Below are 17,500 nucleotides of genomic sequence, written 5' to 3'. Positions count from 1 at the left end.
TATTTCTTGTTCTTGTAGATGCAGCTACATGGTATCTCACAAGCACTCACCACACACATATGTATAGTATATAACAGCTACAAACATATACTTAAGTTAACATCATTTGGCTGACAGCTGAAAAAATCTAACCTTTAATCGCTCGACTAAGGCTGGATTCAATCACACCCACAAGGAATGTAGCTTAGTTGTGTACCGCTTATTTACCCTTCATTTTACATCTTCATCTTAGCATTAATAACAACAGTATATTCCTTCATAATAGGGAAGTATAGATAGGGGGGGGGGGGGGGGGGGTATAGAGGTTTAAATTAGTACTAGTCTAATTATCACTTCTGTCCCTGCCTGCTCCTGATGCTGTAGATGTAATTACCATGCCGTAACATTGTGGAACGATATTGCTTTCCCCTTGTCATTTCCTAAGACGCTGCTGTACCTGACACTTAGCGAACCTCTTAATGATACACTGGAACGACAGATAATTATATGATAATAACAGGCTGATGAAGGGATGGAGGGTGGGGCTCCCATACTGGTGAAGATGCAGAGTAGTGAATTGTCGTCTTGATCACTGTGATAATTACACACCAAACCAGGCTACGTTTAATTACAAATATGTTAATAAATTATGTTGAACTCAATTCAACTTGTGTTAGTTTGGTATAATATGGTATGCTAATTCAATACGCTGTGTACTATGTATGATTAAGATAATACTATGTGATGTTGTTTATTTAGTATATATATATATAAATACACTACCGTTCAAAAGTTTGGGGTCACAAATGTCCTTGTTTTTGAAAGAACATCAAATTGATCAGAAATACAGTATAGACATTGTTAATGTTGTAAATGGCTATTGACTACTACATAGGCGTACAGAGGCCCATTATCAGCAACCATCAGTCCTGTGTTCCAATGGCACATTGTGTTTGCTAATCCAAGTTTATCATTTTAAAAGGCTAACTGATAATTAGAAAACCCTTTTGCAATTATGTTAGCACAGCTGAAAACAGAAAGCAATAAAACTGGCCTTCTTGAGACTAGTTGAGTATCTGGAGCATCAGCAATTGTGGGTTTGATTACAGGATCAAAATGGCCAGAAACAAATAACTTTCTTCTGAAACTCGTCAGTCTATTCTTGTTCTGAGAAATGAAGGCTATTCCATGCGAGAAGTTGCCAAGAAACTGAAGATCTCATACAACACTGTGTACTACTCCCTTCACAGAACAGCGCAAACTGGCTCTAACCAGAATAGAAAGAGGAGTGGGAGGCCCCGGTGCACAACTGAACAACAGGACAAATACATTAGAGTGTCTAGTTTGAGAAACAGATGCCTCACAGGTCCTCAACTGGCAGATTCAATAAATAGTACCCGCAAAACACCAGTCTCAATGTCAACAGTGAAGAGGCGACTCCGGGATGCTGACCTTCTAGGCAGAGTTGCAAAGAAATATCTCAGACTGGCCAATAAAAAGAAAAGATTAAGATGGGCAAAAGAACACATACTCTGGACAGAGGAAGATTGGAAAAAAGTTTTATGGACAGACGAATCAAAGTTTGAGGTGTTCGAATCACAAAGAAGAACATTTGTGAGACGCAGACCAAATGAAAAGATGCTGGAGGAGTGCTTGATGCCATCTGTCAAGCATGGTGGAGGCAATGTGATTGTCTGGGGGTGCTTTGTGGTGGTAAAGTGGGAGATTTGTACAGGGTAAAAGGGATCTTGAAGAAGAAAGGCTATCATTCTATTTTGCAACGCCATGCCATACCCTGTGGACGGCCCTTGATTGGAGCCAATTTCCTCCTACAACAGGACAATGACCCAAAGCACAGCTCCAAACTATGCAATAACTACTTAGGGAAGAAGCAGTCAGCTGGTATTCTGTCTATAATGGAGTGGCCAGCACAGTCACCGGATCTCAACCCTATTGAGCTGTGTTGTGGGAGCAGCTTGACCGTATGGTATGTAAGAAGTGCCCATCATGCCAATCCAACTTGTGGGAGGTGCTTCAGGAAGCATGGGGTGAAATCTCTTCAGATTACCTCAACAAATTGACAACTAGAATGCGAAAGGTCTGCAAGGCTGTAATTGCTGCAAATTGAGGATTCTTTGACGAAAGCAAAGTTTGAAGGACACAATTATTATTTCTATTAAAAATCATTATTTCTAACCTTGTCATTGACTACATTTCCTATGCATTTTGCTATATTTCCTATTCAAACTAATTTCATGTATGTTTTCATGGAAAACAAGGACATTTCGAAGTGACCACAAACTTTTGAACGGTAGTGTATATTAAAATCTTCACACTAATTACAGCTATTGTTTACAAGCCTCAATCAAGCACCAGTTTTGCAATCAGAGACCACACCTGTTCTATTGGTCGTACTACTGTTAATAACATCTCCTGTTGCTCCTATAGAGCACAGGTTTGTTAGAAGGAAGTACCACCGGTACCAGATAGACCTCTCACTGAGAATGCAGGTTCCTACATGACTTCTACACACCGGTTTTAGTCAGACTGGTGTCGTAGTCCTCACAACGATCAACACGGCAGGAACACGGCTGACAAACACATCCTCAGGATGCGGGTAGGGGGCTGATGGGTAATTTGAAGAGGAGGAGGGTAGGGTGGTTGGTGGAGGCATCAACAGCACCCCTCGACTGCTTTCAAAACTTTTTAATTAGCCCTAATTACCTTTGGAGGGAAACGTTGGGGCTTGAAAGGATTTGTGTCAGCTAGTGAGAGATCAAAGATAGTTGTGTAGTTTGCATGTTAATACTGAGAACAATAGGGGATAGTGTAATCGTCAGACCCCGGAGAGAACTAGCTCAGGTGGGGAGGGGGGGGGGGGGGGGTGTAATTGTGTTTGCGCGTCTGTGTGATTGTGTCTTTCTATAGGATGAAAGGCTTTCGTGTGGTCTATCCTATAGATGAGGTCTATCATAATGCATTGGTGGACATGACTGTGGCAAGGTCGTCCATCAAAGCCTATCCATCATCTGCTATGCAGTGACAAGCCTCTAGTGATTATTTGCTATTAGGTGAACGTCGAGGCATACACAGGGCTGGGAGATGGCAGTTGAACTGGCTCAGGCCTAATGTGCGAGATGTTGACAACACTGAACTGAATAATGTAATGATGGGGTCATTTTTAAACTGACAGAGACATGAAGGAAGCTTTGGTTTTATGGTTGTGTGTGTGTGTGTGTGTGTGTGTGTGTGTGTGTGTGTGTGTGTGTGGCAGTGATGTAGCTACATAATGACAAAGATGGCATCTGAGAATTGATTTTCAGCTCAGTCTCACAGAGGGATGAGAACATGTATCATATGAAGAGACAACTAATCATTCAATACTAACATTCACAAGAAACATTGATGTGCTGCAAGCACTGAGACCATACAACATGAAGAGGAATGATTAGAGGAATGGTTAGTGAATGATGAAAGGGGGGCATGAGTGAAACAGTTTGGGAAGTACTGGCCTAGTCCAATGGAGGAAAAAAATACAATTCAAGGCTTGAACATATCTAACAAAATATGATTCTCTTTTCAGCCTACTTGTAAATTGATTAGACTTGTTTGAAATAAAATGTGTTATACATAAAATGTGTTAACATTTGATTGATTGTTGTAAATTGACTTGACTTGTTTAAAATAAAACATGTTAACGTTTGATTGATTGATTGTTGTAAATTGACTTGACTTGTTTAAAATCAAATGTGTTAACATTTGACTGATTGTTGTAAATTGACTTGACTTGTTTAAAATAAAACGTGTTAACATTTGATTGTTGTAAATTGACTTGACTTGTTTAAAATAAAGTGTGTTAACATTTGATTGATTGATTGTGTAAATCAACATAAAATGTGTACTTGTAAAATGACTTGACTGTTTTAATCAAATGTGACAGTGTTAGGCTATTTGTGTGGACTCATTCACAGAAATGTAGCCTTCTATTTGTACATTTATCTGTGCTATTAGTCCATCTACTAGGCTTTTCTAAATACCTACTTTGTTTGCTTGAATCAAAAAATGTTCTCTAGTAGTTTATCCTTACTGACAGTTTGACCGTTATTCATACATTTGTAAATTAAAGTTTTCTGGTATTTATAGGCTATCAACTTCCCTTCCATCTTATTGGTTGATAAAAGCTCATCATCACACACTTTTGGACCAATTAAAAAATGACATGTTAGTGGTGTGTGTCATTTTGAATATCATTTCAAGTGTTATAATCAAACTCACCGAGGTTCAATTGATATTGATTTTGTGAAATTATTCATGTGTAGACTATTTCAGACTTAGACAATGTGCTGTATACAATTGAATCTGATTTATTTGCACATGATGTAACCCTGCATACATTTCAGTCTGAACCTCTCTCACCTCTAATCAGGGTCTTTGTAGTTGGTAATGTCTTTACATGTATGACATCATCAGACACCGACTGTGTTTTATTCAAAGCAGATTAAGCACATAAAACCCGTTCAGGAAGGATTTACCCACCCGCTCCACATGTACCCCAATGATTAGCCTCCTCATTAGTAGTCATTCACAGCAGCATGGGTAGGGAACAATGTGTAATCCTCTAACTTGTGAATTGACATGTATCCCGGGAGAGAGCGAGAGAGAGAGGGGAGAGCTATATGTGTGTCCTGGAAGTGTATGGGGGGGGGGGGGAGATAATAGCCACCATTCTGTAGTGGCTGAAACCTGCCTCCAGTGTGCTTCTGAGTGTGTGTGTATGGGAGGGGGTTTAACGGAGGTTTGGATGGGAGTAGGTGGGTTGTGATGGGTGTTCAGGGCATATAGACATCACACTCTTCCTCTCATTGGATCTGTTGTGTTTTCACACACACTTATTACTACGGAACTGTTTTTATGGTGTGACGTGTAGTTCTGTTGTTGTCCAATAGCAAAGCCCGTTGCTACTCTGCGATCCAATTGCCAAGCCCCATCTTACTGTACCTGCTTTAGTCACAGGACAGCTAATTGCTCCCAGAGTGACGTGATCGCCCAATGAAGCCTAATCGACTATTCAGCCTGATGGACAGATGGACGTTTCCGTTCCTTCCTGTCTTTCCTCTACCCAGACATCTCTCCATCTCTCTCCATTCGCTTTTCTTATTACATTTATTAAAACCCGTCCGGATCCTACTTTTCCCTTCTCCCATTCATTACTCTGCCTTATCATGGGCAGGCCATCTGAAGTGTGCTGAGGCTAGTCCATTATGCACGTATGAAGGCCATCATGGCCCCAGTATTGGCCAATTCATCAAACATTTATCTGTTGCTCTCTGAACAGTGTGTCAATTTGCTCCCCAGTCCGCTGCCTTCTTACTGGAATAAAAACATGACTTCTTCAGAATCTCCACCACCACCAATAGCTTTGAAGTGACACCACACAGGCCCACTAACTTTAAAACAGGGCTTGAGGCTTTGGCCTGTCTTGCCTTTTCAGTCTTCTTCTCTTAGTTTGTTTTTTCTACTCAGGCAGACCAGAGTTCTGAAAATATCTATCTGGTTCTCTACAGATTGGATCCGCTAGTAAAGTGAATACAGAGCGTCCTCTATAACTGTGGGGATTTTTCTTTATATGTCGGTGTGACTGGTCTTCATTAGGATTGTCCTGGGTTATATTTGGACTCTGTGAGGGAATAGATATATATGTTAGTTCATAACAGCTTGTTTTTCTTGCCTAGCTGTTGTCTTTAAGTCCAACTTCTCAGTTGACCTCTAGTCCTAAACTGTACTTAAAATGCCAACTGTGATTTATTCTGACACACAAAGAGAGAAGCAGATCTGAGGCTATTATCCTCCTGTCATTTCACCTTGTGGGGACTAACAAAATGTCCCCAGTTGGTCAAATATTTTGTTTGTTTACTATTCTTGTGGGGACTTCTGTATACCTTTTTTTATTATTTTTTATTATTTTTATTTTTTTATGGGAGGTGGGGGAAGAAGGATTACTTTATACTATTCCAGGTATTCCTTAAAGAGGTAGGGTTTCAAGTGTCTCCGGAAGGTGGTAAGTGACTCCGCTGTCCTGGCGTCGTGGGGGAGCTTGTTCCACCATTGGGGTGCCAGAGCAGCGAATAGCTTTGACTGGGCTGAGCGGGAACTGTGCTTCCGTAGAGGTAGGGGAGCTAGCAGGCCAGAGGTGGATGAACGTAGTGCCTTCGTTTGGGTGTAGGGTCTGATCAGAGCCTGAAGGTAAGGAGGTGCCGTTCCCCTCACAGCTCCGTAGGCAAGCACCATGGTCTTGGAGTAGATGCGAGCTTCAACTGGAAGCCAGTGGAGTGTGCGAAGGAGCGGGGTGACATGAGAGAACTTGGGAAGGTTGAACACCAGACGGGCTGCAGCGTTCTGGATAAATTGTAGGGGTTTAATGGCACAGGCAGGGAGCCCAGCCAACAGCGAGTTGCAGTAATCCAGACGGGAGATGACAAGTGCCTGGATTAGGACCTGTGCCACTTTCTGTGTAAGGTAGGGTCGTACTCTGCGAATGTTGTAGAGCATGAACCTGCAGGATCGGGTCACCACTTTGCTGTTAGCGGAGAACGACAGGGTGTTGTCCAGGGTCACGCCAAGGTTCTTTGCACTCTGGAGGAGGACACAATGGAGTTGTCAACCGTGATGGCGAGATCATGGAGCGGGCAGTCCTTCCCCGGGAGGAAGAGCAGCTCCGTCTTGCCGAGGTTCAGCTTGAGGTGGTGATCCGACATCCACACTGATATGTCTGCCAGGCATGCAGAAATGCGATTCGCCACCTGGTTATCAGAAGGGGGAAAGGAGAAAATTAATTGTGTGTCGTCTGCATAGCAATGATAGGAGAGAACGTGTGAGGATATGACAGAGCCAAGTGACTTGGTGTATAGAGAGAATAGGAGAGGGCCTAGAACTGAGCCCTGGGGGACACCAGTGGTGAGAGCACGTGGTGCGGAGACAGATTCTCACCACGCCACCTGGTAGGAGCGACCTGTCAGGTAGGACGCAATCCAAGAGTGAGCAGCGCCGGAGATGCCCAACTCGGAGAGGGTGGAGAGAAGGATTTGATGGTTCACAGTATCAAAGGCAGCGGATAGGTCTAGAAGGATAAGAGCAGAGGAGAGAGAGTTAGCTTTAGCAGTGCTGAGAGCCTCCGTGACACAGAGAAGAGCAGTCTCAGTTGAATGACCAGTCTTGAAACCTGACTGGTTTGGATCAAGAAGGTTATTCTGAGAGAGATAGCAGGAGAGTTGGCTAGAGACGGCACGCTCAAGAGTTTTGGAGAGAAAAGAAAGAAGGGATACTGGTCTGTAGTTGTTGACATCGGAGGGATCGAGTGTAGGTTTTTTGAGGAGGGGTGCAACACTCGCTCTCTTGACAGAAGGGACATGGCCAGCGGTCAAGGATGAGTTGATGAGCGAGGTGAGGTAAGGGAGAAGGTCTCCGGAAATGGTCTGGAGAAGAGAGGAGGGGATAGGGTCAAGCGGGCAGGTTGTTGGGCGGCCGGCCGTCACAAGTCGCAAGATTTCATCTGGAGAAAGAAGTCAAAGCATAGGGTAGGGCAGTTTGAGCAGGACCAGCTGTGTCATTTGACTTAATAAATGAGGATCGGATGTCGTCAACCTTCTTTTCAAAATGGTTGACGAAGTCATCCACAGAGAGGGAGGAGGGAGGGGGAGGAGGAGGAGGATTCAGCAGGAAGGAGAAGGTGTCAAAGAGCTTCCTAGGGTTAGAGTCAAGGCTTGAAATTTAGAGTGGTAGAAAGTGGCTTTAGCAGCGGAAACAGAGGAAGAGAATGTAGAGAGGAGGGAGTGAAACGATGACAGGTCCGCAGGGAGTCTAGTATTCCTCCATTTCCTCTCGGCTGCCCGGAGCCCTCTTCTGTGAGCTCGCAATGATTCGTCAAGCCACAGCATCTAGTAAAGATGAGGTCAAGCGTATTGCCTGCCTTGTGAGTAGGGGGGGACGGTGAGAGGGTGAGGTCAAAAGAGGAAAGGAGTGGAAAGAAGGAGGCAGAGAGAAATGAGTCAAAGGCAGACGTAGGGAGGTTAAAGTCACCCAGAACTGTGAGGGGTGAGCCATCCTCAGGAAAGGAACTTATCAAGGCGTCAAGCTCATTGATGAACTCTCCAAGGGAACCTGGAGGGCGATAAATGACAAGGATGTTAAGCTTGAATGGGCTAGTGACTGTGACAGCATGGAATTCAAATGAGGAGATAGACAGATGGGTCAGGGGAAAAAGAGAGAATGTCCACTTGGGAGAGATGCGCTGACCAGATGCTCTCGGGGTATGCGAGAACACATGGTCAGACGAGGAAAGAGCAGTAGGAGTAGCAGTGTTTTCTGTGGTAATCAATTTTTCCGTCAGCGCCAAGAAGTCGAGGGACTGGAGGGTAGCATAGGCTGAGGTGAACTCTGCCTTGTTGGCCGCAGAACGGCAGTTCAAGAGGCTGCCGGAGACCTGGAACTCCACGTGGGTCGTGCGCGCAGGGACCACCAGATTAGAGGGCAGCAGCCACGTGGTGTGAAGCGTTTGTATAGCCTGTGCAGAGAGGAAGTATAGTATAGTCAAACACGTCCACACACACACACACACACACCCCACCAGGATAGGGTTAGGTAGCTGTGCTGGGCTCTGCTCTCCCCTAGCTGTGCATTTAGTTGATTAGAGCTGCCGGTGCACACAGCAGTGGTGACATGAAAACAACCTCTGCGCCATGTGGCTTCTTTTAACCAAGCAGTTCACAATTCAACCCACAGGACTACAGACCCTACTCTGTCATACTCACACACGCAGGTATGCGTACATTAACACACACGTGGGGATGATTTCAACGGGAATACAGTCTGATGTTCTAGGGTCTTTGTCCGTCATCGTGCCTTGTCGTTTTACTTCCCTATGGCCAGTTTGAATGTGTTCTCTCTTTCTCTCCACACTTGCTATTGTCATGATAACTGTTATGTTTCTATAGATGAAGTCACAGACACTGGTCCTGCCAGAAAGTAGTGTTCATATCGCTTCATCAGAAATATCACTATGTTCACTAATATGTTTACCTTTTCATTTCTCACTTTAAGAGGAAATAATATCATTGTGGTTAAAGCCTGTGTTACATCTTGTTTTAGTTCTTCTTCTTTTCTAATGAGGTATATCAATTACAGTCATGTGAGAAAGTAGTCCTATTAGAATGTTCCAGTCCCAGCCTGGTTTAAATGTCAATGGATACATTAACATGTTGGGCTGACAGGGTGGCCTGATCACATGATTAACATAGTGGGCTGACAGGATGGCCTGAAGACACGATTAACATGTTGGGCTGACAGGGTGGCCTGAACACATGATTAACTTAGTGGGCTGACAGGGTGGCCTGAACATATGATTAACATGTTGGGCTGACAGGGTGGCCTGATCACATGATTAACATGTTGGGCTGACAGGGTGACCTGAACACATGATTAACATGTTGGGCTGACAGGGTGGCCTGAACACATGATTAACATAGTGGGCTGACAGGGTGGCCTGAACATATGATTAACATGTTGGGCTGACAGGGTGGCCTGATCACATGATTAACATGTTGGGCTGACAGGGTGGCCTGAACACATGATTAACATGTTGGGCTGACAGGGTATCCTAAACACATGATTAACATAGTGGGCTGACAGGGTGGCCTGAACACATGATTAACATGTTGGGCTGACAGGGTGGCCTGATCACATGATTAACATGTTGGGCTGACAGGGTGGCCTGATCACATGATTAGCATGTTGGGCTGACAGGATGGCCTGAACACATGATTAACATGTTGGGCTGACAGGGTGGCCTGAACACATGATTAACTTAGTGGGCTGACAGGGTGGCCTGAACATATGATTAACATGTTGGGCTGACAGGGTGGCCTGATCACATGATTAACATGTTGGGCTGACAGGGTGGCCTGAACATATGATTAACATGTTGGGCTGACAGGGTGGCCTGAACATATGATTAACATGTTGGGCTGACAGGGTGTCCTGAACACATGATTAACATATTGGGCTGACAGGGTGGCCTGAACACATGATTAACATGTTGGGCTGACAGGGTGGCCTGAACACATGATTAACATGTTGGGCTGACAGGGTGGCCTGATCACATGATTAACATGTTGGGCTGACAGGATGGCCTGAACACATGATTAACATGTTGGGCTGACAGGGTGGCCTAAACACATGATTAACATAGTGGGCTGACAGGGTGGCCTGAACATATGATTAACATGTTGGGCTGACAGGGTGGCCTGATCACATGATTAACATGTTGGGCTGACAGGGTGGCCTGAACACATGATTAACATGTTGGGCTGACAGGGTGGCCTGAGAACATGATTAACATAGTGGGCTGACAGGGTGGCCTGAACATATTATTAACATGTTGGGCTGACAGGGTGGCCTGATCACATGATTAACATGTTGGGCTGACAGGGTGGCCTGAACACATGATTAACGTAGTGGGCTGACAGGGTGGCCAGAACATATGATTAACATGTTGGGCTGACAGGGTGGCCTGAACACATGATTAACATAGTGGCCTGAACACATGATTAACATGTTGGGCTGACAGGATGGCCTGAACACATGATTAACATAGTGGCCTGAAAACATTATTAACATAGTGGGCTGACAGGCTGGCCTGAACACATGATTAACATAGTGGCCTGAACACATGATTAACATGTTGGGCTGACAGGCTGGCCTGAACACATGATTAACATAGTGCCCTGAACACATGATTAACATAGTGGGCTGACAGGATGGCCTGAACACATGATTAACATAGTGGCCTGAACACATGATTATCATAGTGGCCTGACAAGGTGTGTAGTGTAAGGGATTATACAACACACTTTGTAAACCTTCAACAAGGCTTGAACTCTGCAATGCCCCTAACATTACCCTGAACACTGCTCTCCATCATCTTTATGCTGTGTGTGTGTGTGTGTGTGTGTGTGTGTGTGTGTGTGTGTGTGTGTGTGTGTGTGTGTGTGTGTGTGTATGTGTGTGTATGTGTGTGTGTGTGTGCATCAGAGGGTTCTGCAGTCCTTCACAAAAACAAATAGTTAAAAAAAAAAGTTTCCATTACCATTCAGTCTGTGATTGTGGAAGTGTGTATTCTGTATTCGGCTGGTCGGGCTGTGAAAATGATGGATGACAAGTTAAATTTGTGTCCGTGGAGTGAAGGTGAAGTGTGACAGAGTGATTTGTCTTGGGAATGGAGGGTTGGGGTCAGGCCAAAGCAGGCGCCTCCAGGCACAAGACATTGACAAATTCATCCTGCCTGCCGCATTTCTGAAGCCTTTTGTTTTGAATCCTGGCTACTGACTGGTGACCCCCATCCCTCATCCTGCCAGCGTTGTGAAGGAAGCCCGTCGCGGCTGAGTCCCGGGTCCAGGCCATGCCAGGGGAACTCAGCACCACTAATTCTCGTCATTCAACCCTCTCTGACAGGCCCCTGACAAAACTCTCCCTGTCTCTCCCGACGCGTGAAAAGAGAGAGGCTGAAATATTTATTTCTGCACATAATGGCCGTCTGCACAGATTTAGGGCTGTATCATTTTTCTCTTCTCTCTCTCTCTCTAGCTCTCTCTCTCTCTCTCTCTCACTCTCTCACTCTATCTCGCTTTATCATTGCAGGTCACTGGCGGGCCTCAAAGCGTTCACTGGGCTGGAAGAACTGGTCGTCGACAACAATCTGCTCGGAAACGACCTCCAGTTGCCCAGGTTACCCACCCTCCACACCCTGACACTCAATAAGAACCAAATATCCTTTCAAGCGAAGCACTCATTCTCTGTGTCATTCTGTAGCATTGGCTAAGGCTAAGACAGAGTACTTCACAGAGCTGTAAGAACATTAGTCTTTGGGTGTGTTGGTAAATTCAAAGCGTTTCGCTCTCGGAGCGTTCAGAGCGCACACTGGACGCTCTGGCCGAGGAGTGATCTGAGCGTTCTGACCTCACAACGGCAGTCAAGCACCCAAGCTAACTGGCTAACGTTGGCTAGCTTGCTAGCTACTTCCAGACACAAATGAGTGTACACCTCACTCTGACCATTTTACTCGCCCTAGCAGAGCTGGTTAGGCTATTTTCATGTTATCCAGAGCGTTTTTGTGACTGTAACTGTGCTGCTGGCAATAATTTAATTACGCTTTTTTACAGACGTTTACTGGTGTTGAGCGTTTGTAAATTCATCAGCTCTGAAATCGGAGTAGATAGCCAGAGTTAATTTACGAATGCCCTCTTTGTGGTTTGTTGTGCTTCTGTATCTCTGATTTGTGTATTTATCTCTGTGTTCTCTAACTCTCTGAATGGCTTCACTGGGGTATTTGTAGTGCATGTAAAAGCAGTGCTAAAGGCATGTGGGTCTAGTTTCTAAGCCACAGGGACCTCTAGTGGAGACAGGGATATAAGCCAGCAGGGTCTGTGTTGATATGTTCAAATCAAATTGTATTGGTCACATACACATATTTAGCAGATGTTATTGCAGGTGTAGCGAAGACACAACAAGACACTAGAACATTTACCATATGAAAACCAAACATGCAGTCATTAGTGTTACTCCATATAAATTCCCAGTTACATGTATCTATTGTGATTGCAGAGACGATGATTGAACAGCTCCATACCTGAATACCTTCCTCATTTAATAGTAAACCAGGTAAACCGTAAACACTCAAATCGATACACAGCAATATTGCACCACTACTGATGCTCAGACAGAAAATATGTTTCATCTTCCTCCCCAAGCGTTAAGAACCCAGCCTGACTACGTGTCCTGTTTGTCCCTGGTAGCCTCCCCAGTAGATCCATCTACATGGTAATGATGCAAACACACACCTCCCGTGTCGACATTAAAACTGGGCCTCCTTTAAGTGCGTGTCAACGGCTCTGAAGCTGAGAGAGAGAGAGAAAGAGAGACACAGAGAGAGAGTGAGAGGTGAAGTGGCCTGCACATGCTAATGGCCCAATTAGACCACATCCTGATGTGGAGCTGTGCCATTTTACACACTCCACCACTGCATTAGTGCGCTAGCATTTTGACACTTTGGGCTCAATTTTCCAATGAAGTGAATGTATTAGTGATGAATGTGCCTGTTTGGCAGGCTGTTTGCTTTTTTTCCACGTTTGAGGGGGGAGGTTGTTTTTTTTCGTCGTTGGCTACGGCTCTGGGAATCACGGACCGTTTGAACCACAAGGCATCCATCATTTTGTCAATGTTTTAACGCTCCCCACCCAGCCACCTGGGGGGGAGAGAAACAACCTCAATAGAGAGAAACAACCAAATATATGCCTAACTCTGAGTCTTAAATTGAGCCTTTTTTATCTACTCCCTCACGGCAACCCAATGCCTGTGACTGGCCTTCTGAAGGGGGTGGCGGGGGGGGGGGGGGGGGGGGGTAAATGCTAATGTAATTAACAGCCTTGACCTCTGACACCTGACTGACATCGAGGCGCTGCTGGAACACTTGGCGGAGGCAACTCCGTCGCTGCAGTACCTCAGCCTGCTGGGAAACGAGGCCTGTCCCAACCAGCTGGTCAGCCTGGACAAGGATGAGGACGACTACCAGAGATACAGGTAGGGAAATGTGTATACAGTACACACACACACACACACACACACACACCACACGAGAACGAGGATGACAGTCAGAGATACAGGTCATTGCCAAAGGGTCGCACAGTGATGATGTCATAAAAACACAAGTTGTTTGTTCTCTGCACGCCCGGTCCTGGCCGTTCTGCCGCCCTAGGCCAGACCCAAAAATTGCTGGCCCCGCAAAACTAGAATAGTCCCAGTAAGCAAAATTACGTTGAAAAGACGTTCAATTTAGGTTCTGACTGAAAGGTGAAAAAGGCGTATTTTCCGGATGTTGAAAAATATGTATTTTCTGGACGTTTAAATATGGTTGATTTTCGGTTCTGAATGAAAGTTAAAAAGACGTCATTTATAGATGTCTATGTTTTGGGCCAAATCAAGGCTGGTCCAAGCCGGACCAAATCTGAACCAAACATAAGACTTCTATGATTGGTTCAGATTTGGTCCGGACCGGACCAAAAACCAATATCCGTGAATGTGGAAATCAAGGCCGGTCCAGACTGCACCAAAAAAATATGCACTTGTGAAGGTGGTAAATGACCTTTTAATGGCGTCAGACCGAGGCTCTGCATCTGTCCTCGTGCTACTAGACCTTAGTGCTGCCTTTGACACTATCGATCACCACATTCTTTTGGAGAGACTGGAAACCCAAATTGGTCTACACGGACAAGTTCTGGCCTGGTTTAGATCTTACCTGTCGGAAAGATATCAGTTTGTCTCTGTGAATGGTCTGTCCTCCGACAAATCAACTGTACATTTCGGTGTTCCTCAAGGTTCCGTTTTAGGACCACTATTGTTTTCACTATATATTTTACCTCTTGGGGATGTTATTCGAAAACATAATGTTAACTTTCACTGCTATGCGGATGACACACAGCTGTACATTTCAATGAAACATGGTGAAGCCCCAAAATTGCCCTCGCTAGAAGCCTGTGTTTCAGACATAAGGAAGTGGATGGCTGAAAACTTTCTACTTTTAAACTCGGACAAAACAGAGATGCTTGTTCTAGGTCCCAAGAAACAAAGAGATCTTCTGTTAAATCTGACAATTCATCTTGATGGTTGTAAAGTCGTCTCAAATAAAACTGTGAAGGACCTCGGCGTTACTCTTGACCCTGATCTCTCTTTTGACGAACATATCAAGACTGTTTCAAGGACAGCTTTTTTCCATCTACGTAACATTGCAAAAATCAGAAATTTTCTGTCCAAAAATGATGCAGAAAAATTAATCCATGCATTTGTTACTTCTAGGTTAGACTACTGCAATGCTCTACTTTCCGGCTACCCGGATAAAGCACTAAATAAACTTCAGTTAGTGCTAAATACGGCTGCTAGAATCCTGACTAGAACCAAGAAATTTGATCATATTACTCCAGTGCTAGCTTCCCTACACTGGCTTCCTGTTAAGGCAAGGGCTGATTTCAAGGTTTTACTGTTAACCTATAAAGCGTTACATGGGCTTGCTCCTACCTATCTTTCCGAGTTGGTCCTGCCGTACATACCAATACGTACGCTACGGTCACAAGACGCAGGCCTCCTAATTGTCCCTAGAATTTCTAAGCAAACAGCGGGAGGCAGGGCTTTCTCCTATAGATCTCCATTTTTATGGAACAGTTTGCCTACCCATGTGAGAGACGCAGACTCGGTCTCAACCTTTAAGTCTTTACTGAAGACTTATCTCTTCAGTAGGTCATATGATTGAGTGTAGTCTGGCCCAGGAGTGTGAAGGTGAACGGAAAGGCTCTGGAGCAACGAACAGCCCTTGCTGTCTCTGCCAGGCCGGTTCCCCTCTCTCCACTGGGGTTCTCTGCCTCTAACCCTGTTACAGGGGCTGAGTCACTGGCTTGCTGGTGCTCTTTCATGCCGTCCCTAGGAGGGGTGCGTCACTTGAGTGGGTTGAGTTACTGACGTGATCTTCCTGTCTGGGTTGGCGCCCCCCCTTGGTTTGTGCTGTGGTGGAGACCTCTGTGGGCTATACTCGGCCTTGTCTCAGGATTGTAAGTTGGTGGTTGAGGATATCCCTCTGGTGGTGCGGGGGCTGTGCTTTGGCAGAGTGGGTGGGGTTATATCCTTCCTGTTTGGCCCTGTCCGGGGGTTTCTTCGGATGGGGCCACAGTGTCTCCGGACCGCTCCTGTCTCAGCCTCCAGTATTTATGCTGCAGTAGTTTATGTGTCGGGGGGCTGGGGTTAGTTGGTTATACCTGGAGTACTTCTCCTGTCTTATCCAGTGTCCTGTGTGAATTTAAGTATGCTCTCTCTAATTCTCTCGTTCTCTCTTTCTCTCTGAGAACCTGAGCCCTAGGACCATACGTCAGGACTACCGGGCATGCTGACACCTTGCTGTCCCCAGTCCGCCTGGCCTTGCTGCTATTCCAGTTTCAACTGTTCTGCCTGCGGTTACGAAACCCCTACCTGTCCCAGACCTGCTGTTTTCAACTCTTAATGATCGGCTATGAAAAGCCAACTGAGAGACCTGAGCCCTAGGACCATACGTCGGGACTACCGGCCGTGGTGACTCCTTGCTGTCCCCAGTCCGCCTGGCCTTGCTGCTATTCCAGTTTCAACTGTTCTGCCTGCGGTTATGGAACCCCTACCTGTCCCAGACCTGCTGTTTTCAACTCTTAATGATCGGCTATGAAAAGCCAACTGAGATTTATTCCTGATTATTATTTGACCATGCTTGTCACTTATGAACATTTTTGAACATCTTGGCATGGTTCTGTTATAATCTCCACCCGGCACAGCCAGAAGAGGACTGGCCACCCCTCATAGCCTGGTTCCTCTCTAGGTTTCTTCCTAGGTTTTGGCCTTTCTAGGGAGTTTTTCCTAGCCACCGTGCTTCTACACCTGCATTACTAGCTGTTTGGGGTTTTAGGCTGGGTTTCTGTACAGCACTTCGAGATATTAGCTGATGTAAGAAGGGCTATATAAAATAAAATTGATTGATTGATGTCCAAAAGGCGTCGCCGTTGGTCCGTGCTTACTGGGGTGTAGCCTACAGTGTTGCCTGAAATTACATTTTATAAATGCCCATCCATGTGGTAGGCCTACCGTTTGTAAAACAGGCAGTTGCATTGGCTTTATTAGTTCTGATTCCTGTGACTAATCAATTTGGCTATTTAAAATCCTTAAGAGTTTGTTGACACACCCGTGCGTCAATCTAAGTAACATAATTTAAAAATCCCCATCAAAATCTGTCAATTTAAGCTAGAGATATCAGTTTTTTTGCATCTCAATCTACCGCAACCGCCTTCTCATGAAAACGTCTGTAGCGTCCAAACGGTTTGGCCTACAAACGACAAACTATAAAAAGGGGAGACTCTCACGAATACGATGATGTTCTCCATTTTACTTTACGACCCCAACAAGTCCCACGGGACTCGTCTGAAGGTAACCCATACAAACGAATGGAAGTATGGAGGTAGTTTTGTGCCAACAAACATAAGGGGTTAAATATGTGTCCAAAAAAACTAAAATGTTTCCTTAGCCTTCTTATATCTGTCACGACCGTTAGAGAGAGTGGACCAAGGCGCAGCGTTGCAGGCAAACATATTTATTTAAAGAGAGTAAACCCTCGAACAAAACAACAAACGATACGTGCAGTCCTACGGTACAGACCAAAAGGAACAAACCAACTGGAACAAGATCCCACAACTATTGTGGGAAAACAGCCTGTATAAATATGGCTCCCAATCAGAGACAACCAGCAACAGCTGACACTCATTGCCTCTGATTGGGAACCACTCTGGCCAACACAGAAATACAAAACTAGACTCCCGACATAGAACAACAACACATAGAATGAACACACCCTGGCTCAACATATAGAGTCCCAGAACCAGGGTGTGACAATATCTCCTAGATATAGGAC

General features: G+C 45.1%; 1 protein-coding gene across 1 annotated transcript in view; it reads left to right on the top strand.

Moving 5' to 3' along the window:
• Nucleotides 1-17,500, top strand: part of LOC311110701 (leucine-rich melanocyte differentiation-associated protein-like) — a gene marked incomplete at both ends in the record, with an annotated part of 340,674 nt that overhangs the window by 223,160 nt on the left and 100,014 nt on the right. Inside the window, 2 exons of the mRNA XM_084153244.1 lie at nucleotides 11,671-11,797; nucleotides 13,469-13,608. Of these exons, the coding sequence (XP_084009370.1) occupies nucleotides 11,671-11,797; nucleotides 13,469-13,608 (267 nt within the window). The remainder of the gene's footprint in view (nucleotides 1-11,670; nucleotides 11,798-13,468; nucleotides 13,609-17,500) is intronic.

Source organism: Coregonus lavaretus (assembly GCF_964263955.1).
Source record: "Coregonus lavaretus genome assembly, chromosome: 36".
Lineage (NCBI taxonomy): Eukaryota > Metazoa > Chordata > Actinopteri > Salmoniformes > Salmonidae > Coregonus > Coregonus lavaretus.
This window is presented reverse-complemented; position numbering and strand designations above follow the sequence as displayed.